We start from the raw sequence: 24,509 nt of genomic DNA, 5'->3' as shown, positions 1-24,509 counted from the left end.
TAAGGCTCAGCGGATTAGGAATAACTGAAGTTGTTTTCAAATTTTATCTCGTCTTTTTCAAATATTGTTGTACAAGTTATATTTGTTTGAACATAAAATTTGATTTTCTAATTGCATGAAATGAATGTTTAAGAATGAGTTATACAGGTTTATCCTTATTAAAGTGTGTATATCATATGATGTCTTTGATTTATAGTATATAGATCGATTCTCACTATGATTAGATATAGTAAGATGTGGTGTGAGTGCCAATGAGACAACTCTCCATCCAAATAACAATTTAAAGAGTAAACCATTATGATTCTGACATACAGTTATAATACATGTGTAACCGGAGAGCACGTATCTACTCTACAAATTCATATCGTCACCACCGGGATTCAAACCCCGGTCGTCTGGGTGACAGTCAGTGCGTTAACCCACTGAGCCAAAGAATCGATTCCCTAGCTCAGTTGATTAAAACTGGCTTTACATGTATATGTTCTACCTATATTGAGGGGAAGCAACCCCGCTACACATGTATGTAACCGGAGAGCATGAATTTCATTACAAAATTGCTTGTCTCCACGTACGCGCACATGGAATCAAACCCAGGACCTCTGTGTTATATAAGGCAGCACATTTACTGACTGAGCTAAAGAAGTACTTCCTTAGCTCAACCGCTTCCCGCTGACAAAAATCTTCCACATGTTCAAAGGAAGCAATCTCCAAGGTCACCTTATAGCTTCAGCTAGTTGGGTCTGATTTTAATAAAAAATAATACTAATAGTTATTTGATGGTCTTTAAAAAACTATATTTCACACATAAACAATATCCAGATTAGCTTTGAATAAGTCCTGATCTACTTTTTGATCAAATGTGGGATGCACAGGAAATTAAGAGTACCGACATGAAACATTGAAAATAAATAAGGACAAACACAAGGTACACACATCGAACCAAACAAGAAAAATAATATGTCAAAACATAAAAATTAGTGAAATAAAAAAGAAAACATTGAACAAAAATAACCCTTGTATACCACCCTCTTGATTCTTTTGATGATTTCTTAACCCTTTCGGTGCCGAATTCAAATTCACGACGTTAGAAACGTCACCATAAAGGTTTCACCGAGTGACGTTCTACAGCCAAATAAAAATAAAATATCGCCGCCGTCGTTGTGAAAACGTCAAAAGTTTATACAAAAACTCGTGTTTTCAAAAGATCAAAATGAAGTCGTTCGTTGACAGAACTTTATGAAATGAGGACCAACAAACACAGATATGTTTTAAAATGTTTCTTCGCTTTGAAATAATCATAAATCGTTTTTGTTTTTCTTTTAACTTTTAGAGAACACAAAAGAATTTTCAGCGAAAAAAAAAATGGAAAAATAAATTGACTTTTTTTTAACTCATTTGTTTAAAACAACATGAAATCTTTTTAAAAGATCCTTTATTATTGCACTGTATTTTACATGAATAATATTTCAAAATTCAACTGTTTACTCTTCCTGTCCATATAAATGAAACTCTCTGAAACATCGACCAACACAAAGACCCACGCCACATACAGAACACCATGTTGCAATTGATATAAGGGATTTCCTGTACTTGTTACAACCTGAACACACAATACATTTTCGCCTCTTGTCATCAGGAATAAAATCAAGAAAATGCATCCTTATTGCATTTGCAATAGAAATATTGTCTGGTCTTCTCCCCCTCCATCTGTTGCCTCTTCTTGAATCCCCGATCAAACCACGAACTACTGCGTTTTGAAATTTCACATGGTCTAATTTCCTCTGGACAAGAAAACAGTTTCTCTAACATATATATGCATTTACTGAAAAAATATTAAGTGCAAGTTTATTAGTTTAAGTCCGTGCGAATCTATTATATTATATACATATATATAAATAAGAAGATGTGGTAAAAGTGCCAAAGAGACAACTCAATCCAAGTCACAGTGTATAAAAAGTTAACAATTATAGGTCAAAGTACGGCCTTCAACACGGAGCATTAGCTCACACCGAACAGTAAGCTATATACTTATATTTCGTTTCCCTTTGTACACATTTATCTGATGGGTATAACCTGTTCTGGATTCAGCTAAGACGAACAACTTTGCTCCCCATCTGTGTGCCTTCTTGTTTGAAATGTATTTTTTTAAAAAATTCATTAAAAAATAATATGTAAGATTTTAGAATTTCACAATGAACAACATAACTGGATTGTACAATTTTGTTTACATTGATTTTTTTTTACTCTTATCTTTCCTGAAACAAGAGGTACCAGTGTTAAATCAATGACAGTTAGTATGCAGTGGAAAAAATGATTAGGACAAAATTCGTCTCAGTTCAAGCAATGAATTTCTGTTTATTTTTAACATGGGAAAATGGCTTGTGTATATTTCTATATTTGAGTTGACATTTACCTATAATTAAGTTCGAACACTTCATTGAAGAATTCAACAACTGGATTTATCTTGTGGAGGGGGTCGTATCCTGGCTGACCTCTTTGAACTGCTGTTGTATTGTTGCTGCAATGCAGATATCTCAGTATTGCCTAAAATCTATTTCTGGACATCACATCTCTGAAATTTAGGGTTTCAGATATACCAGACGCTTCCCAATAGCTTTCAATGGAGGTTTTCTTTACGATACCCATCGCGAGAACAAGACCAATTAAGGCTCTCATCTGAGCATAGCTAACTGGTGACCATTCGTTTGATCTGGCATGTCTTGTTGGATTCTTTGTAGTTTGGCACTGGTTGTAATATGTTAACATGTTAAGGAGGCTCGCGGGTATAAGATTTTCAGAAAAAAAATAAACATTTATTTTTCAATACAAATTTTATAAATTACCTTTCGTAGTTTTTACTTTAACACTTGGTACCAAAATCATTTCAAAAAATCGATTCGTGTTGGCCCTAGGTGACTTTTAAAATGTAGATATCATTGAAAAAGCTCCAAATTATCTCCCTTTGGTGTAAAAATGCCGTTTTTTGGCATTAAAATTGAAATTACTTTTTTAACTCATCGGTGACCTATACTTTTTATTGTCGTTTTCGAATAAGCTGTACAAAAACTAAATAATTGTACAATTTAAGCGATTTCTGTAATTTAATTCTTTTTTAATTTCGATATTACTGCTTTTTCTCCTATTAGTTCAACAGAAAAAAAGGACATTAACAAAAATGTATGTTTCTTTCAAAGGCACATTGTGAGCGTAAATGAACGGTGACCCCATTTTTTTATTTCATTTTTCTACTAAGCATAAGATAAAGTTAATTTATAGAAAAATATAGCAAAATCTTATATTAAATAAAAAAAAATATTTAGACCCGGGAGCCCCCTTAAGTGCTTTTAAAGCTGCTGTCAATTGTTGTTTTATTTAAGAATGTATTTACTGTTAACAGTTATTGACTAGGTAGCTGTTATTTGTTATCTCAAAATGGACATAACTAATATTGTGAAAAAATGTCTCTGCTATTTATTGGAGCGTTATTTACATCTGAATTACTTTTGAGCACCAAAACAGTAATGTTAGTCATCAATAGAAAATACAGTTTACTAATTATTAGAATACTTTAGAAATCGATATTCAAAGAAAATTAAGAACGTTGTAATTTAAAACCATATAAAACCAATAATGTACCTATTTGTTTCATCTACAATGCGATCAATCAAGTCATCATCATCTTCTGTTTTCAAAAATTTTATCAAAGTAATCCACCGGTGAAAAAATGGCTTCAAATCCACACGGCCCAATCCGTTCCTCGAAATCACGATTAACTTCAAGCTCAAACGTTTCTTTGTCTACCACAGAAAACCAAGGGTTAGGCAGTCTTGCAGCATTGTCTGGCAATTCACCATCAGCATCGTCAGAATCTTCGTCGCCCGAAGTTACTATGTCTGTTATGTCACCGTCACTGTCTTCCATAGCTATATCGGGAAAAGTACAGACGATCTTTTGACATTTATGACGTCATATATACTTAACGTATTACGTCATAATGAATTCAAAACAACAATGTATATATTATATAAGAATATCAAAAGCATAAAAGACAAAAAGAAATAAAATATGATTGTTTTATTAAAACCAATTAAACGACATATATGTCGCATCGGCAGTCAACCCCCAAACGACATATTTGTCGCTTCGGCAGTCAACCCCCAAACGACAGATATGTCCCTTTGGCACCGAAAGGGTTAAAATAAACATTGCTTGCATCCCTATTTTTTTTATTTCATCTCACAAGAACAAAAACTACTGATTGAAAACAAGTTACTAAAATTTTAACAACTGGTATATGAAAATCATCATTTTTTGGGCCTGAGGACACTAACAGACCGTTTTGTTTAGTCAAAATAACAAAAAAGAGTAGGGAAATGACAAAAGTTAAGATTATTTTTAAACTTTTAGGATAAAATGTTTTTGTGCTCAGTTGAGCCAACATTTAACATTTTGCATTCTTGATGCATCTTTGGAATCATCAGTTTTGAAAATGAGTGCATGTGGCAGATTTCATGGGTGACCACCTGTGCAATGATAATCAATGAATTTCTCACTTCAGCTTTCAAAAATTTCAATGTTGATTCTAAAAAAAAAATAATGCACAACTACATGTATGTCTAAGGTAATTTGTCATGTTTGTAAAGAACTAAATTTAAAATAGTTTTTGTTTTTCATATTTTTCCCTTTTAATGTTGCGATATAATCATACCAAACAATAGAAATATTTGTTATTCTATTTTAATCTAGCTGTGGAAAAAGTACATGCACATAATTGCAGTCAAGATCTATAGGTGTTTTTGTATGACTTCCAACTTGTTTCAGGATATATAATTTCATGACAGTGTTCTTCATTTCTTTGTAAAATCCTTCATTCATAAATCCAATGTCAAATAAACACATTTTTTTTATTTATCAAATTATTTTGTAAAATGTACAAAGTAAAATGTATTTTGTAACCAGTAAAATGTATTTTGTAACCATTGCTTAAAATAAAATATATATATACATGTATATCCATTTAATTAATAATCCCAATTCTGATGAAAATTTGGCAAGATTTGATATCCGCAGTGTGTTTGACACATGCATTGTTTATCTGAAATTGTGCCAACTAAAGATCAAAAGGCTGAGGTGATTGTTAAAAAAACAAATATTGAAGGATAGTCGATAGATTTATGTTTCAAACAAACTAACTTTTAGTAATTTCATGTAATTACAGGACATAATGTCATCCAGAGCGAGTAGAAGTGGTGGAAAGCCATTTTCTGCAAATCGTACACGTGTTGATAGCGCTAATAAAACATCTGGTGGACAGGCTTACCCAGAAATCAAACAGAGAGGATATTACTCTGATATTATAGGAACTGACGGGAGTGATGGACAATTAGATGTAAGTTACATTTATTTTTTAAATGTATTTGTTGGTTTATCTTAAAAAATCTTGGAAAAGTAAATGCAGTACTGGTATAAATGTGGAATCATTTATTTTCGTGGGTACCCATTTTCGTGGAATGAGGAAATCTTGCATATTTATGGATATTTAAATTTGTGGTTTTGGCAAAGTCTGCATACATTTCTCTAGATATATGTATTTCATATAACAGTTAAATTTGTGATTCCCTTTGCAACAACGAAATCCAGGAAAATTGGTATCAAATGAATATTAATGAATCCACAGTATATACCATATCTTTCGTTTAAAATTGTTAGACATATTTGATTATTTTATAACAAAAAAGCAAATGTTTTTTTTACAATATTTAATTTTCTTTGGCACCAAAACAAATAAGATTATAAAATGTTTTAATTTGCAGTATGTATTAAATGGACCAACAACTGCACAAGACACACTGTGGAATGTTGCCAAAGAAAAACACACACCAAAAGGTAATTAAATTATTATATTGATTATTGACACGTTTCAATGTATAAGGGGGTTCCCCTTATCTTTCTAAATAGGGATTCGAAACTATTATTTCATATGTTCTTACTGTTATAAGCTTTATTTTGGATTTATTTATTTCTTGTTTTCAGATTTGGCATTCGTGCAAATCGCATTACAAAATACATGTACCCAAAAATGTTGATTCTAGTATTCAAACGTGTGAGGAGTTTATTAAATAAAATAGAAAATCATTAAAAATTATATTTTTCTCATTGTAATTACAAACTAATAATTACATTAGATGTATGTTTCATTATAATACGTTATTCTGATTGGCTACACTGCAATCTCGCGTTATTCCTTAAACAATTGCATTACACAATAAAATTTATCATTCAGGATGATACGAGGTCCCACAATTAAGTGCACAGGTAAATTAAATAAAAACTTGATAAAAATCATGTTTTCATGATCATAGCTAAAAAATGTAATTATAAGTATTAAATGCTTCTATTTGTAACTTCATAGGTTTGTAAAAGCGTTGACCGTGCACACACTTCCGCGCTTCATACAAAATGTACTTAGATCAATGCTTTCACATCCCAATAACGTAACAAAAAGAAGCATTACATTCTTAAATGTTACTTCTGAGAAGATATAAGTTAAGTAAAGTGGAATCATGGTAGTAGAATTGCAAATTGTATTCTTTGTATTCTATATCTATATACATGTATGTTTAGGGTAATTAATGAAAGCGGTTTGTTTATGGCAATTTTCTTTCCATCAGTTTCATCAGAGACAGATAATACAATATATGTCTCTGGTTTCTTCCATTAATCTGCAAATTAAGTTACCTTGACCAAACTGTTTGTAATAGGAAATTATTTTAGAACCATTTAAGCCAATTCAACCTTGACTTATTTTATATGATTGTCATTCCCTAGTTAGACCACACTTGAAAATATTTTAATTTGCCCAAACCCTACCCAAAGGTTGAGACAGTGGGTAGGTCATTGTAGGTAGGTAGGCATTTTATTTTATTTTTCCACAAAAAAGAAATTTAAGTATCAGATATTTATTAGTCTTCATGCCTATCTGAATAAAATAAACCTTCAAATTAGGACAATAAAAGATTTTGAGTAGGCCGCTTTTTTCTGGGTAGGTAGGGTTGGGGCAAACAACCCTATTATTTTTTTTATGGCCTTATGCTTCTGGATTATTTTGGGAAATGTCAAATTTGAGGTTTCTATTTTCACAAATTCATTTGAAAATCAGAAATTTTAATATGTCATATAGAGTTTATCACACATATCCTTCTTACATTGGATATAACCTCTTGATGACAAAGGCAGAAAAGGAGTGTCTACATATGAGCCATATTTTTTTCATTAAAAGTTTTTTTTTACTGAACCTAGTTATCTATTTGGAGGCCAATGCATCTGTATCACAAAGAGACATTTTTCTTTTATCACATGGGTAATCTTTCATCACTCTTTTAAATGTTAAAATATTGTATTTATTTATACTATTGTATAATAATATCCTGAAATTTTAATTACAGTCACAGCATTTGAAGAAAAAGGAAATGTTATTGAACAGATCAAAGGCCAGTCACATGGACCCTCAACAGAAATTACAGCAATATCAGTATGTTATCAAGTTATCATAGGATTTTTATGACAAATATTCTTGTTGGTTTTTTTTCAATGGAACATCTTTTTTTTTTAATTTGACCCAAAGTGGAGTGTATCAATGTCTTTAATGATAATTTTTACAAAAATATAAGGCCTGTACATTATAAGTTTAATGATTTTGATAGCATATGTACTGGACCCTTTAATATTCATGGAATATCCTTTGTCATGTCCATAGATTTCATTGGAAGGGTGTATACTTTGATGGGAGTAAAGGGAAGACCCATAAAACAGGAATATGTTCTCCAACTCAAACATAAATATCTGCTTAAACTTGGAGTATCTTAATTAACTTTTTGTCTGTTCTCACTATAGTAAAACTTTCAGATATTTTGAAGTTACATCTTTTTATATTTCTTTTAGGATTTTTCAAAAAGTTCAAGTGAACCAAAGGTCCAGTTGCCATTTTACACAAAACCTGGAGATTGTCCAAGGAAAATTGAAGTAGAAAGGTTTGTTAGTTTGTGTCCATTTCAAAACACTGGAACTCTTATGACTCTGATGCTTAATATTATGATTTAAAGCTTGGATTAAGCATTTTGAAAAAATGAGCAGGTGCAAAGAGAAACTAAAATATTGTGTAACCTGAGCCCTAGAATAAGTTTTTCCAACTTTATATATATCTTCTGTTAAAATTTTAATAATACTATTTTTTTTAAATATATGTTATGGGGTTAAGAATAATCTTAACTATTATCAGTCATTTTCCTATTAGAATACTATTTGCTTTAATTTTACATTGATATTTAAACATTTATTTCTCTTTTGAAGGAGTTTTTTTTTCTTGAATGAATATCATCATTTTTATACGACCGCAAAATTTTGAAAAAATTTTCGTCGTATATTGCTATCACGTTGGCGTCGTCGTCGTCCGAATACTTTTAGTTTTCGCACTCTAACTTTAGTAAAAGTGAATAGAAATCTATGAAATTTTAACACAAGGTTTATGACCATAAAAGGAAGGCTGGTATTGATTTTGGGAGTTTTGGTCCCAACATTTTAGGAATTAGGGGCCAAAAAGGGCCCAAATAAGCATTTTCTTGGTTTTCGCACTATAACTTTAGTTTAAGTTAATAGAAATCTATGAAAATTTGACACAAGGTTTATAACCACAAAATAAAGGTTGGGATTGATTTTGGGAGTTTCGGTCCCAACAGTTTAGGAATAAGGGGCCAAAAAGGGACCCAAATAAGCATTTTTCTTGGTTTTCGCACCATAGCGTTAGTATAAGTAAATAGAAATCTATGAAATTTAAACACAAGGTTTATGACAATAAAAGGAAGGTTGGTATTGATTTTGGAAGTTTTGGTCCCAACAGTTAAGGAAAAAGGGGCCCCATAGGGTCCAAAATTAAACTTTGTTTGATTTCATCAAAATTGAATAATTGGGGTTCTTTAATATGCCGAATCTAACTGTGTATGTAGATTCTTAATTTTTGGTCCCGTTTTCAAATTGGTCTACATTAAGGTCCAAAGGGTCCAAAATTAAACTTGGTTTGATTTTAACAAAAATTGAAACCTTGGGGTTCTTTGATATGCTGAATCTAAAAATGTACTTAGATTTTTGATTATTGGCCCAGTTTTCAAGTTGGCCCAAATCGGGGTCCAAAATTAAACATTGTTTGATTTCATCAAAAATTGAATAATTGGGGTTCTTTGATATGCCAAATCTAACTGTGTATGTAGATTCTTAATTTTTGGTCCAGTTTTAAAATTGGTCTAAATTAAAGTGCAAAGGGTCCAAAATTAAACTAAGTTTGATTTTAACAAAAATTAAATTCTTGGGCCTCTTTGATATGCTGAATCTAAACATGTACTTAGATTTTTGATTATGGGCCCAGTTTTCAAGTTGGTCCAAATCAGGATCTAAAATTATTATATTAAGTATTGTGCAATAGCAAGTCTTTTCAATTGCACAGTATTGTGCAATGGCAAGAAATATCTAATTTCACAATATTGTGAAATAGCAAATTTTTTTTTAATTAAGAGTTATCTTTCTTTGTCCAGTATAGTAAGCAAGAAATATCTGCAAGATTTTTTTTTAATTGGAGTTATCTTTCTTTGTCCAGAATCAACTTAAATCTTTGTTATATACAATATACAATGTATATTCACTTTTTACTACCAACTGATAAATTTAAATAATCTTTACCATTCAGTGATAACAAGCAGTTTTTTTACATCATGTATTTAAATGAGTAGTAATTGTTGCAAACTCCATTAGAATATTTTAATTGAAATTAGTTTTGGAATAAGGGAAAGGGGGATGTGAATAAAAAATTGGGTTAAATTTTTCTCATTTGAAATTTCATAAATAAAAAGAAAATTTCTTCAAACATTTTTTTGAGAGGATTAATATTCAACAGCATAGTGAATTGCTCTAAGAGAAAACAAAAATTTTAAGTTCATTTGAATACATTCATTCTGTGTCAGAAACCTATGCTGTGTCAACTATTTAATCACAATCCAAATTTAGAGCGGAATCCAGCTTGAATGTTGTGTCCATACTTGCCCCAACCGTTCAGGGTTCAACCTCTGCGGTCGTATAAAGCTACGCCCTGCGGAGCATCTGGTTTTCTTTATTATTATTTTGAATTTTAAACAATTATGTATTTCTTTTTGTAGGAGAAGAAGATTATATTCTACACTTGAATTGAAGAATCTCTTGAAAGATCAGGGAATAAAAACTGATCAGTTGATGCCAAAACAGACCAGTATGCCAGTCCAAATCAACATGGATCCCAATGATCCCGCCCCATTCCCTGCATACCTGCCTTTACATTTATTTGACAATGAGGAACATGACTGTCGTCTGCCAACTGAGTGGCTTAAGATGGGACAAGATAATGGAACCAGGAAACCAGTTCCTGCTCTTGCTCTGTTACCCAGTAAAGATACTGACAAAGAATGTAAATATTCGTTAGATCTCTGTCCAAAACATTGAGAAGCTTAATATATATTTCCTTTAAAATACAATGCATTTAAAATGTTCAGCTGATTTTACAGAGTTATCTCCCAATAGTGTTATGTACCACCTTAAAATATATGTAGACGTAATTATATTGTTTAATTAGTAGTTTGATAACACAAATATTTGCTAGGTTTTGATTAAAAACAAAAGCTTTTTAAAAGTTTAAAATGAAAAGATCTAAAATTTAGATCAAGAAGTTGTGTGGATTCATTCTACCATAAATTTTCATGATATTATCTTGGGGAATTCTTTAGAAGAATTCAGTAGTTGTTTTGATTACTGTGGATTCAGTAATATTCGTTGGATACCAATTTCGTGGATTTCGTTGGTTCAGTGGAATACTTGTAAACGGTCCAGATCCCCACCCCTAAATCATATATATTCTTGAATTGGACGATAAAACAAATCAGTTAAAATTAAAGGGAAGTCCCTGGTGGTCACCCCAACCCTTTCAATTTGAGAATGTGCTATTTGAACGAAATACAAATGTTCTAAAGAAATGTAAGCAGACTTTGCCAAAACCATGAATTGAAATATCAATGAATATGCAAGATCTCCTGAATCCATGAAAATACACCTTATCGTTTTAGCCTTATCAGCCTGCTGACCCGGCCTCTTGAACTTTTGACGCATACAACAATCACTTTTCCATAATGGCGTCAGATATTTTGTTTTATGACGTCAAAATTTTACGGGAACCTGTGTGATATCCAGTAATGGCGGACAAATATCGATAAGGTGTATTGGTACCCACGAAAATAAATGAATCCACAGTAACAAGAAAGTATCCCTTTCCTCCATAATGACGCCTTTTGACGCCACCCCCTTTACTCCATGATACGCCTTTTGACGCCTGTGTAGTGCCTCAGTTGAAACGTATTGCCTACGAAAAAACTTTATCATACTAAAAAAAATTGTATCTAATATAAAAAGGATATTCATGAGAATATGTGACTGGAATGTCATTGATGAAATATTTGTTTTTGCAATGCATTAATACTTTTTTTTTTATTGAAAATAAGATCAGAATGTAAACATAGTTCATTTTATATTTATTTTCATTTACAGTGGATCGAACTGACCCAAAGATCAAATATGAATGGACTGATGTAGGTATCCTAGATTATGACCCTAAACAGCAGTTATTCTTTGTACAGAAGTGTAATTCCTCAGGCAGGATTGTAGATGAGTCTGGTAAAGCTGTAGTAAATGGAGGATTCCAATCAGATGGTTAGTTAATATTGAACTACAGTGAAACCTGGCTTAATCAAATCCTTTTTAAACCGAAAACCTGTATATAGCACCGTCATATCAATTTTAATGCGCTGTGAACTTGATAAAACTGAACATAGCCAATACTGAACAAAATATTTAGTCCCGAAGAGGTTTGGTTTAAACAGGTTTCACAGTATAATAGAGCAAACATAATATATATAGCAAAACTTTTATCTACTGTGGATTCATTTATTTTCATGGGTACCAATTTTTCGTGGAAATTTAATTTCATGGTATTGATAAAGTCTGCATACATTCCTTTAGAAAACTTGTAATTCATTGAGCATTTACATTCCTGGCTCCCCTGTACTCATGAAATTCATGAATATTGGTATCCAACAAATATTAATAAATCCAGGGTATTCACACTTCAAATGATTAGTTGAAATGTTTTTTTTTCAATTCAATTTCATCAATAATGTGTATTTATTCATGAAGATTAACACTTTTTGACTCAACTGAAAATACCAGTGTATATTTGTTGTTAACAACATTTCATGGTTAAAAAGAATTGACTTACCCACAAGAACTGGTACCTGAGATCAATAACACTTTCAAAGCAAATCAGTAATGAGCAGGGGCGAATCCAGCCATTTAAAAAAAAAAAGAGGGGGGAGGGGGTGTCCCAACCCAGGAAAAAGGGGGGTTCCAACTATATGTCCCCATTCAAATGCATTGATCGGCCAAAAAAAAAGGGGGGTTCCAACCCCTGGATCCGCCACTGATAAGTAATAGAATAAAAATTGTTTTTATAGGCTCTAGAATGGACTTAAAGAACCAGTTTTGGGTACACAGAGTTAGATTAATGTTAAAAGCTGAAGATCCAAGGATCTTTGCCCAGCGAGTAGCCGAGGCATTTAGACTACGTAAAGAAACGGAAGCTATTCTGAGATATAACCTGTATGTTGACTGTATGCCTATGGATGGTGTTGGAGAATTAGATCAAGCTTCACTCAGACGGATGGTTGAATGTGCTAAAAATAGTCCTGGATTAGGAAGAGATAAAAAGTAAGAGTTCCTCGAAACATTTTTTAAAACAGTGATAAAATGCCAAATAAGAAATTTTTAGAGCGTTCTGAAATTTATAATATGCTCAATAATAATTAAAAAAAAAAGATCTGTAGAATGTGCTAAAAATAGTCCTGGAATAGGAAGAGACAAAAAGTAAGAGTTCTTCTAACATTTTTAAAACAATGATAAAACTAAATTGACAAAATTAGTCCTGGCATAGGTAGCGACAAAAAGTAAGAGTTCTTCTTACAGTTTTTAAACTATGTCAAATAAGAAAATGTATAGAGTGTTGGACCAATTAATCAATTATCATAGAAAGAAAAAAAGGGTATTTCTAACCGTTTTTTAAACTATGTCAAATGATAAATAAGAAAATTAATAGAGTGTTCTGAAATTAATAACATATATATCATAAAATGAAGACCTGTGAAATAGAAAATTTTGAGAAACTATTGCCATGTTTTTATATAAAGTGCAAAAAAATGAGAAAAGACAGTTATTGACTAACATTTTGATTTACAATCATAGTAGTGCTCAATTACATCATTGTGATTTATTTCATTGATTAATCTTACCTTTTAGGATGTTCTTTAAGTAAAATAATGTTTGTTTATGATATGCCCAATAAAAAAATAAATCTTTAGAATTTAGATCAGAAAATTTGTTTGTCTAGAATTTTAAAATTTTCAAGCCAGTGAAAAAGTTATTCATGATACTGAAAATTTGTTTCTGGAATTGCTATAGTGTTGTGGTGTTGTCATATTGGCATTTACCTCTTATTTTCTCCTTTACTGGCATAGTAATCTCTAATGTTACCATAAACCTTCAAGTTTAGAAATAATTCAAAATGATGTATTAACAATTTCCATCTTTTATTATTATTTTACAGTTTGGAAGATTATATTCAAGTTTTGGAGAAGGAAGTGAATATTGACTTTTGTTGGTCTATGAACAGAATTATATTTGACAAAACAGTGGATGAAGATCCTGTCACTTTTGCCTTTGTCACCAAACCTGAAAAGAAGGAAGAACTTGTACCCGTTAAAGGTAAAAAAAATAAATTAAATCTGGTTCCTTTCATCCCTTCCAAAAAAAAACCAATAAAAAACATTCATGTTTGAATATGCAGAAATTACTTATTTGTTTATAACAATTACATATGGATTGACAATTTTACATTTTTCTTTCCTATTTTTACATATAGCACCATGAGATTGAAGATAAAACTGTTTGCCTGAATATATACAACATGAAATGATACAAGTTAAAAATTGCATTGAAAAGTATTCATCTTATTTAGCAAAACATTTGTGTTTTTTTTGTGTTTTTTTTTTGGGGGGGGGGGGATAGGTTTGTTAATGCCACACACAAAAAAAAAACAACATGCAAATAAAGCTCCTTTTAAGTGAAAAGAATCAAACCCAACATTGATAATCCAATACAACTTTTATTCCAGGCTGTGTTCTTGATGTACCAGAATACCCTTATGATCAGAACTATGATCAGTTTGCCTTCCATTCTCTGTTAACACGTAAAGAGAGTATTGAGGCTACTGGGAAAGTCAGAACAGAGTGTAACAAAGTCTGTGGAATGTCACTCTTTCACATCCCCACCACTAAACCAATGAGATTAGAAGAATTTGAACAGACACAATCACAAGCTACCTCACAAGTGAGAATATTATATTTCATTACAGCTCTTTTCATAATGCTAGCAAGTTAAAGGTTTGGATTGCTTGTTTGTTTTGTTTGCTCAATCATTGTAATTAAGATTGACATCCGCAAACAATATAAGAAGGCGGAGTTAAACCTGATAATGTCCAAACAAATTTAAATATAATGTATAAGATGCAGGGATCTCCATGGCCTGTTTAATGATGGCACCACGCCATCTTTAAAATATCTTGCGCCATCGTCAAATGACCCGCGCCATCATTAAATTGTCTTCCGCCATCGTTCAAAACTGCTATCGTTTTTTCATAGCCCGACGCCATTTTTTTTAGCAATCATAATCAAAAGTATGTAATTGCATAACCCTTAGGCTTTTTATATTATAATCCAATACAGTTCTAACGCCTGAGGGTTATCCGGATTAAGATCATTAATCACTTGTACCTGAGCTTGTACAGAAAGATCAACAAAACAGACAGGAGAATACTATCTGACGATTCATTTATTGAATTATTCAACGAAGTTTCAGCAAATGTTTATGATAATTTAGATAAAATAAATAAATTAATAATCCAGTTACAAAGAAAACAGTTTAACAAGTCGAACACGTGCTTTTATTTTGACTTACGCAATCAGCATCCCCCTTTTTTAAGAAGTACAAAATAAGACTTAAAACATTATTATAATTTCATCGCAAATAACTCGAGTACTGCTGTAACGATAATATAGAATTACTTTAAAATTTAAAAAGTAAAGACTTTAATATTTACTGTGATGACAATCGTATCGTAATTCGGTCCGAAATTCATTTCGTAGTTTACAATCAAATTGCTACATCCGTGTTTCCGGTTTATATTCAGACTTGAATGATGCATGTTGCATAGCATCAAATTGCTAGATAAAGTCATTAAAAACCTTTTCATTTGTCAACGTTTGAATTACAAATTTCTTCAACCTTATACCTAACCCGTATGAATCGTTTTGTTGTTGCTGCAAATTAGCCATACTGGTAATGGGTTCATGACTTCTGCATTTGACAGTGTCCGTGAAAAATAAGTTCCACCTGAGTTTAACCCCCATAACAATTACCAAAAATAGCAAGAAAAGTACATAGGGACCTTCATGACACCTTTTGTCATTCTCGACTAAGGGGGGAGCATGAAGGCTTAATTGGCATTTGAATGGTTACAAACGGCAATCAATGAAAATATTGATACTTCTATAATGAAAATTCAAAAAAATATAATTTAAATAAGCAATGAATTTGCTTTTTCACTATTCCTTACATGGAGGGATGAAATACTTTTGATCACACTACACTGTACGGTGTAGACACGGTTTGTGATGGTGAAAGTTCCTCCATCGTTCAATTTTCATCCATGGAAAACCCTGAGATGTCAATCTTAATTACAAACAATCAATACAAACAAAGCAAGCAAGCAAACCAAGCATTTACCTTGCTAGCATTAAAATGCATGTTATACCATATAGCAGGTTATTTTTTCGCGGGTGTAAATTTTTCACTTACTTTCATGGATAGAACAAAACAGCCACAATTAATTCCTCCAATTTAAAATTTTACATGCAAAGGTATTGATAAAAGTTTTGAATCGGCCAAAATAATACCAGCTAAAATATTTCAAATACCTAAATCAATGAAAATTGTGAAATTTTACTCCCGCGAAAATAACCCCGCTATACACGGTTTTTACCTATTTATCTATGTTAATTTACTGCGAGACAGAATTGAAATAAATGGGAATTATTTTTGTGAATTTTCAGCTGCATATTCAGACATTAAAATTGAGAATGGAATGGGGAATGTGTCAAAGAGACAACAACCCGACCATAGAACAGACAACAGCAGACGGTCACCAACAGGTCTTGTTGGTGACCTTCTGCTGTTTCAGTTTTCAGTTAACTTTAAGTGAAACAGAAATATTTATTTGCAGATTTGCTTAATAGCAATTTAAAAGCAAAGTCATCCTGGTTTGTAAAAAACTAGAAGAAATTTCTTAAGATGTTTTCATGTGGATTGTCTGTTCTATATAAAAATAAATCATTATCCTAGTTGTTCTGAATTTCAGGTATCCCTCTTCCTCAAAGACAGCTGGATAACAGTATTGAGGACTCATATCCGTACTTCACTTAGAGATGTAGGCAAAGGATGGTTCAACATACATGAGACAAATTGGGAGGTGTACCAAATCTCTAAACTCAAAGCATTCATGGAAATGGTTAAATTTATTATGCAGGTAGGTAGAAGCAATCTTTATACCATGCCTTAGGGTGGATCCTTTTAATCTTAAATATCTATTTTTTTTACCATTGTTCTGTATTCATTATTTTTTATTTCAATTCTCTATTTTTTATTTTTAACATCTCATTATTCTCTATTATATCTTTTTTGCTTTTTTTTAGCTCACCTGGCCCAAAGGGCCAAGTGAGCTTTTCTCATCACTTGGCGTCCGGCGTCCGTCGTCCGTCGTCCGTCGTCGTCCGGCGTTAGCTTTTACAAAAATCTTCTCCTCTGAAACTACTGGGCCAAATCAAACCAAACTTGGCCACAATCATCATTGGGGTATCTAGTTTAAAAAATGTGTGGCGTGACCCGGTCATCCAACCAAGATGGCCGCCACGGCTAAAAATAGAACATAGGGGTAAAATGCATTTTTTGGCTTATAACTCAAAAACCAAAGCATTTAGAGGAAATCTGACATGGGGTATAAATGTTTAACAGGTCAAGATCTATCTGCCCTGAAATTTTCAGATGAATCGTTTAACCTGTTGTTGGGTTGCTGCCCCTGAATTGGTAATTTTGAGGAAATTTTGCTGTTTTTGGTTATTATCTTGAATATTATTATAGATAGAGATAAACTGTAAACAGTAATAATGTTCAGCAAAGTTAGATTTACAAATAAGTCAACATGACCGAAATGGTCAGTTGACCCCTTTAGGAGTTATTGCCCTTTATAGTAGATTTTTTTCCATTTTTCATAAATCTAAGTAATCTTTTACAAAAATCTTCTCCTCTGAAACTACTGAGCCAAATTAATCCAAACTTGGCCACAATCATCTTTGGGGTATTTAGTTTAAAAAATGTGTGGCGTGACCCGGTCAACCAACCAAGATGGCCGCCACGGCTAAAAATAGAACATAGGGGTAAAATGCAGTTTTTGGCTTATAACTCAAAAACCAAAGCATTTTGAGGAACTTTGACATGGGATAAAAATGTTTTTTAGGTCAATATCTATCTGCCCTGAAATTTTCAGATGAATTGGACAATCGGTTGTTGGCTTGCTGCCCTCCAATTGGTAATTTTTAAAGAAATTTTGCCGTTTTTGGTTATTATCTTGAATACTATTATAGATAGAGATAAACTGTAAACAGCAATAATGTTCAGCAAAGTAAGATCTACAAATAAGTCAACATGACCTAAATGGTCAATTGACCCCTTAAGGAGTTATTGCCCTTTATAGTCAATTTTTAACAATTTTCATGAATTCGGTAATTTTATGTAAATTTTTACCAAATATTTTTCTCTGTTACTAATGGGCAAGGTTCATTATAGATATAATTGTAAGAAGCAAGAATGTTCAGTAAAGTAAGAACTTCAAACACATCACCATCACCAAAATACAATTTTGTCATGAATCCATTTGTGTCCTTTGTTTAATATGCACATAGACCAAGGTGAGCGACACAGGCTCTTTAGAGCCTCTAGTTGTGGTTTGGGGGGGGGGGGGGGGGGAGGGGTCCTTTATTTTGCACATTTTGCTCAATATTTTCTATCATGTTAACCCCATCCAGATCCCTATATATCAATTTATCCTTTTGATAGACACAGTTATAAAATTTAAGTGAATTGTAATTGGAAATCATGACTCAAACCATCCTTATAAGAGGGGGGGCAGGACCTTTTTTCGAACGTCAGGGCTTGGTGGTTTTAAGCTCGGGATTTCTGAATTCATCCATTCGCGATCCGGGAATACTTTTTCAAATTTCAGGATGTTGGGATTTATTTAAATTCGGGACCTCTGGATTTCATGTTCTTAAGCCCGGGATTTCTGGATCAGGACACCTCCGCGCCCCCCCTTTTCATATAATAATTTTGATAGCAATCAACTTTATGTGAGGGAATATATTTAGAAATTTTTATCTTAACTGAAATTAGAAAATATGAACCCCTTATGAGTGATTTCCCTCTTAATAATTGAAAACATCTTGCATTATAGGACTCCATGAGATATTTGATTCAAGAATCACTACTGAGCTTCACACAGATGGTTATTGATGCTTGCCACTCAGCTCTCACTCTTGAGGAGGAATTTGTTTGGGGAGGTGACTTCATCATGAGCCCTTTTAAGTAAGTAGAATATATATAGTTATTAGAATGAAAAAACACCGGCCATTCATTTGTTCCTACTTCAATTGCTCATGTGTAAACCCATTTTCTAAAATTTAGTCATGTTTATCGAGAGTTGTTTTAAAATAGTTCGCTTTCTTGTTATCCATTCGTTTGAGGGGTTTGAGATTTTAATTTGGCCATTTGATTAAAGACTTTCTGTTTTGAATTCTCCTCGGAGTTGAGTATTTTTGTAACTTAACTTTTAAAAGAATTATGGTTTGAAATCACAATTTTTTATCAGGATGGGCTTGCATGAATAAAATCTTAAAAGCAATATGTGTGATTCGTATTGGATTTTGTTTTTTTGAAAGATCTGGACTATATATTTTTATTATTGTTTTGTCATTGCAGACCAAAGAGAAATGCCTTGTTTCTTGTTGATCTGATGTTAGATAACCTGGGTGCTCACTATAGTACCAATCTGAACAGCTTCGAGAGCATGTTGGTTGGTCTGTTTGATAAAGGGATACAATCAACACAGCAGATCCCTCAGTTGGAAAAGGTAATTAATCTTATTAAAATAAGTTCTCATCACTTGCTCCTCGATTTTTTATATGTCGCAGTGACACGGCGACATATAAAAAATAGAGAAGCAAGTGATGAGAACTTATTTTAATAAGATTGGGTAATCTATGGATTAAGTTTATTATTGAAAAAAAATATTGTTGCTGTTTGGTATTGACGAAGAAAATAAAAGAAATCTTTTAAAAGGTCAAAATATATATCTGAATCACAGATAGTCATTTAGCAAACTAGCACAGCATATCTTTTAGTGGATAAATGAAAATAAGCAGATCTGGTGTGATCACCAATGAAACATATATCTACTAGATTCAAAATGATGTAGATGTAAGCAGCAATAGGTCATTCTACAACCGTCAACAATGAGCTAAACCCATATTATATAGTCAGCTATAAAAGATCGTAACATGAAAAAGTTGATTTTAAAAATATTGTTTCTGTTTGGCAATGAAAAAGTGTAAAAACAAAGTTTGGAAGTATGCTGTAAATTCAGAAATTCAAGTATTTCACATCCAATTTTTTATGGAAATATTCTTTATAAAGCACAAAAATGACAGTATTCACCTCAGAAACTAACAAAACCTTTAAATAGAATTATTAAGAAAGGATATAGTTACGATACTGTTGTCAGGTCATTAAAGATTGCATATTTTGGCGTTAATATTGATTCACTTGTAGGGTCTTTGCATCGGAACTAAACACATTTATTCAAAAACCAGTTGTTGGCATGACACGGTTTATGTTCTTCTCATATATGTTATGATGGTATAATACTAAACCCCTAACGGGAAGCATTGTGCCTGATATTCATATGATGAAATCATAATCTTTCAATCAGTTTAATTGAAGTCTGGAGCTGGCATGTCAGTTAACTGCTAGTAGTCTGTTGTTATTTATGTATTATTGTCATTTTGTTTATTTTCTTTGGTTACATCTTCTGACATCAGACTCGGACTTCTCTTGAACTGAATTTTAAATGTGCATATTGTTATGCGTTTACTTTTCTACATTGGCTAGAGGTAGAGGCGGAGGGTTGAGATCTCAGAAATATGTTTAACCCTGCCGCATTTTTGTGCCTGTCCCAAGTCAGGAGCCTCTGGCCTTTGTTAGTCTTGTATTATTTTAATTTTAGTTTCTTGTGTACAATTTGGAAATTAGTATGGCGTTCAATATCACTGAACTAGTATATATTTGTTAAGGGGCCAGCTGAAGGATGCCTCCGTGTGCGGGAATTTCTCGCTACATTGAAGACCTGTTGGTGACCTTCTGCTGTTGTTTTTTCTATGGTCGGGTTGTTGTCTCTTTGACACATTCCCCATTTCCATTCTCAATTTTATGCATTTATTATTGCGATTTTGTCATTTTAGACTATTAAAGATACCATTTTAATATTTGCGATATTGAGAAAAACCCTGTTTAATTCACATAAACAATTTCAAAATTGGAGTTAAAATTATTGTGATTGTGGCATTTTTCGCAATAATAAAAACATCGCAATAATTTATGAATTTACAGTATATGAATCATGTATAAAGTCATTTAGGAAAATTACTATGATGAAAGTTAACTAGGAGAAATATTGGCAGGTCTGAAATTTTAAACATTAACAATATAACATTTGTTTAATAGAATTTTTCCATTGTTTTGTAGTACATTCTTGAGGATATCACCTGGTCAGGCACACCTCTTCTGGAATCTGTAGGAGAACATGAGCCATTTGTGGAAGAATTAAGAGACAATATTTGTAACTCGATAAGAAAGGCTGTGATTCCAATGAAAGCATATGCCAAAGAGTATGAGAAACATTTAGAGCTGATGAATACAGATATCAACAAATATGTAGAGTAAGAAATTTGTGTGATTTTATTACTTTTTAGGAAGGATTATTTATTAATTGCAGGGTTCTAATTTTTGTGGGTAAAGTTGAATAATGAATTTTAGTATCCAACAAATATAGGTTTCCTGTAAGCTTGCATGCAGAGTTTTCTGAATCCATGAAAATCCATTGTTTTTCTCAATCAACAAAATATTGTCTTTAACAGCATTTAGAAATATTTTTTTTGCTTTTACCAATTTTTAGACACTAACAGAAAACCAAGATTAACTACAAGTAGAACAAATACAATAATTATTCAAAAAGTTTGCCTGAATTTTTTTTGACTTAAAAATAAAATACATAGCACACTGTAATGTACATGTTTAAGATGACAGCAACCTAGCAGAACTTAAATGATATTTGGGTCAATATCTTTAATTGTTTTTACAAAGGCGGTAATGGTAAAGTTTTTTCCTGTAGCTCAGTCCATATCGTAAACTTGGATATGTATGATAGCTTGTTTCAAGCTGTGACATTTTCACATATGTGGTTAAATTTTCAGGGTACGAAGTGAGATTACTTTTTCCATAAATAAGCATATCCCGAACATCCTTTCGTGCTACGGCTCCTTGTGGTAAAAAAAATCCCTTTTTAACACAATAAATTCTTTGAAAATTTAATACTTTGAACACATTTAATAGCTCCATAGTTTTTACACATTTATTCTATGTTCCTCTACTTTCCTAATCACCACAAATGGTTAAGCTCAGTCATTTTAAAAAAATAGAAAAATGTCCAATATCACTACACTGAGATTTTTTGTTTACACATGACTTTTGAGTTCCTCATTTCGAGGCACATTATGGATATTGTCCCATTTCACTCCAGGATAATTATATATGATTTCCTGCATTACAGGGAATATGATGCTCAAGAACACACAGCACAGGAGGTCAAGGATGAAGTAGAACTGCATTTAAAAGAACGAGAAATTTTAGAGAATGCCTTACCCACCAATGTAGTGATCGGACCATTCTGGGTCAACACTGACCAGGTCAAGCAGAAACTGTGTAAGAAGAGGAAAGAACTCAGTCTGGCTGTACTGGAACTACTAGCCAAGAAACTTAGAAAACAGGCTGATGATGTAAGCATTCACTTATCATGTTATTCACTATGTCTTATTTTTACGCCCCACCTAGGGGCATTATATTTTTCGTTCTGTGTACTGTGGATCTATTCTTGTTTGAAATGTTATGATGGTCTCATGTTTCTAGTGGTGACTGAAGAGACTTATTTTTGATTGATTGTCATCAATAATTGATAATATAACAGAAGGTCAGGTTTTTTGGTCATAAAACTTTACTCAGCACTTGGTGTACAGAAATGCCAAATCTAGTACTTTAATATATTGATTTCTGAGTCAAAGCGCAATAATCATACTCAAAAGTTTTATGACTATTAGCCCTGAATTACAGCAGATTTTCACTTTTGTATTATGATTAAAAACTGAAGTCTGGATGTAATTCCAAGCAAATTCAAATCTGACTTTACAGAGTAGTTTGTATTTAGTACAAAATAACTACATGCATAATTTAGAGCTAGAAAAGATAAGCAGTATTTCAGAAAATGGATTTGTAAGTCACAACATTTTATTGCATGTTTTTTATGATTTTGTTAGCATTATGCATATGCTCAATAATTTTGAAAGTGTTGAATCAGTTTAATGGTTATACATGTTTTTAAAGATTTTGCAAGAGCTGAATTTGTGTAATGGTTATACATGTGTTTAATGATTCTGCAAGAGCTGAATTTGTGTAATGGTTATACATGTATATATTAATTTTGTAGGCATGTGAATCGTTTAAAGATATAAGCAGGAAGTTGTATGACAAATGTAATTGTATTGAAGAGCTTTCAGACATGAGGGAATGGATGAAAGGAATTCCAGAGAAAATCAAGGAACATCAGGTAGGAATAGTTAAATAATGTGATAAAAAAACTAACATGCAAATATCCCCAACAAGAAAAAAGATCAAAGTATACTGAATAAAAAATGTTTAGCAGCATATGGTTTAATCATAAACAAATAAAAATTTACATAGTTGTTGATATATATTTTTTAATGATTAAGAATAGCATTTCTATTTTTATGGCCCCTCAACGAGGTTGTCAGTGCCATATAGTTTTACCCTTGTCAAAAATTCCGTAATTCCGAAATGCCGTAATTCCATCATTCCGAAACAAACCATTATTCCTAGTTTTTTCTAAACGCCTCCAGATATTGGGCTGATTTTTGGTATGTGAGTTAACCATGATGTGTTACAGATAAAGTTTTATAGCCCCGCAACAAAATTGTCGGTGCCATATAGTTTTACCCTTTTCTGAAATTCCGTAATTCCGTCATTCCGTCATTCCGTCATTCCGAAACAAACCATTATACAGAGTTTTTTTCTAAACGCCTTCAGATATTGGGCTGATTTTTGGTATGTAAGTTGACCATGATGGGTTACAGATCAAGTTTATGTTTTGTACCGCTCCAGTAATTTTTGCCGAAATTACAGGCTTTGGACTTTGGTAAATTGATGAAAATCACAGTTATGCAAACTTTTTTTCTAAACTCTTTCAGAGATTGGGCTGATTTTTGGTATGTGAGTTAACCATGATGAGTTACAGATCAAGTTTATGTTTGGTTCCGCACCGCTAATTTTTGAAGAAATTATGGGCTTTGGACTTTGATAAATTGTTGAAAATCACAGTTATACAGATTTATTTTCTAAACACTTTCAGATATTGGGCTGATTTTTGGTATGTGAGTTACTCATGATGAGTTACAGATCAAGTTTAAGTTTCGTTCCGCTTCCCTATTTTTTGCCAACATTAAACCACATTTTACAGACTTTTTTTTCTATACGCCTCCAGATTTTGAGCTGATTTTTAATATGTGAGACTACCATCATGTTTGTGTCCACATGTGTTATTGAAATTATAGATTTTTCTACTTTTTGAGACGGGGCCATTCGTGTTGCTTTGACACATCTAGTTATTTTTATGTTTTAATGTATAATCAATTTTTATATATATTGTTTGTCAGACTTTGAAATTATAAAAGAAATTTTTTTATTTTTTAGGAACAAATTGACAAAGCTATGGAAGATTATGAATTGATAGAAGAATTTTACTACAATCTGTCACAAGATGATTTCAATGCAAAGTGAGTAGATGATTCTAGTTCATGTGCATTGATAAATGTCAATGAAAG

General features: G+C 32.2%; 1 protein-coding gene across 8 annotated transcripts in view; it reads left to right on the top strand.

Annotated features, from left to right (window-relative positions):
- LOC134687300 (dynein axonemal heavy chain 1-like) overlaps nt 1-24,509 on the top strand; it is a 106,651-nt gene that overhangs the window by 372 nt on the left and 81,770 nt on the right. For all 8 annotated transcript variants that reach the window (XM_063547473.1, XM_063547468.1, XM_063547472.1 and 5 more), the window contains exons 2-17: nt 5,219-5,389; nt 5,814-5,886; nt 7,446-7,531; nt 7,942-8,030; nt 10,203-10,486; nt 11,617-11,778; nt 12,579-12,831; nt 13,724-13,881; nt 14,291-14,505; nt 16,592-16,759; nt 18,740-18,870; nt 19,264-19,414; nt 21,085-21,278; nt 22,169-22,394; nt 23,099-23,218; nt 24,379-24,461. In XM_063547473.1, coding sequence (XP_063403543.1) covers nt 5,225-5,389; nt 5,814-5,886; nt 7,446-7,531; nt 7,942-8,030; nt 10,203-10,486; nt 11,617-11,778; nt 12,579-12,831; nt 13,724-13,881; nt 14,291-14,505; nt 16,592-16,759; nt 18,740-18,870; nt 19,264-19,414; nt 21,085-21,278; nt 22,169-22,394; nt 23,099-23,218; nt 24,379-24,461 — 2,558 coding nt within the window. In that variant the 5' untranslated portion in view covers nt 5,219-5,224. The remainder of the gene's footprint in view (nt 1-5,218; nt 5,390-5,813; nt 5,887-7,445; nt 7,532-7,941; nt 8,031-10,202; nt 10,487-11,616; nt 11,779-12,578; nt 12,832-13,723; nt 13,882-14,290; nt 14,506-16,591; nt 16,760-18,739; nt 18,871-19,263; nt 19,415-21,084; nt 21,279-22,168; nt 22,395-23,098; nt 23,219-24,378; nt 24,462-24,509) is intronic.

This window comes from Mytilus trossulus, chromosome 10 (genome assembly GCF_036588685.1).
Source record: "Mytilus trossulus isolate FHL-02 chromosome 10, PNRI_Mtr1.1.1.hap1, whole genome shotgun sequence".
NCBI lineage: Eukaryota > Metazoa > Mollusca > Bivalvia > Mytilida > Mytilidae > Mytilus > Mytilus trossulus.
The sequence above is the reverse complement of the archived record's forward strand: the minus strand, read 5'-3'. Positions and strand labels throughout refer to the sequence as shown.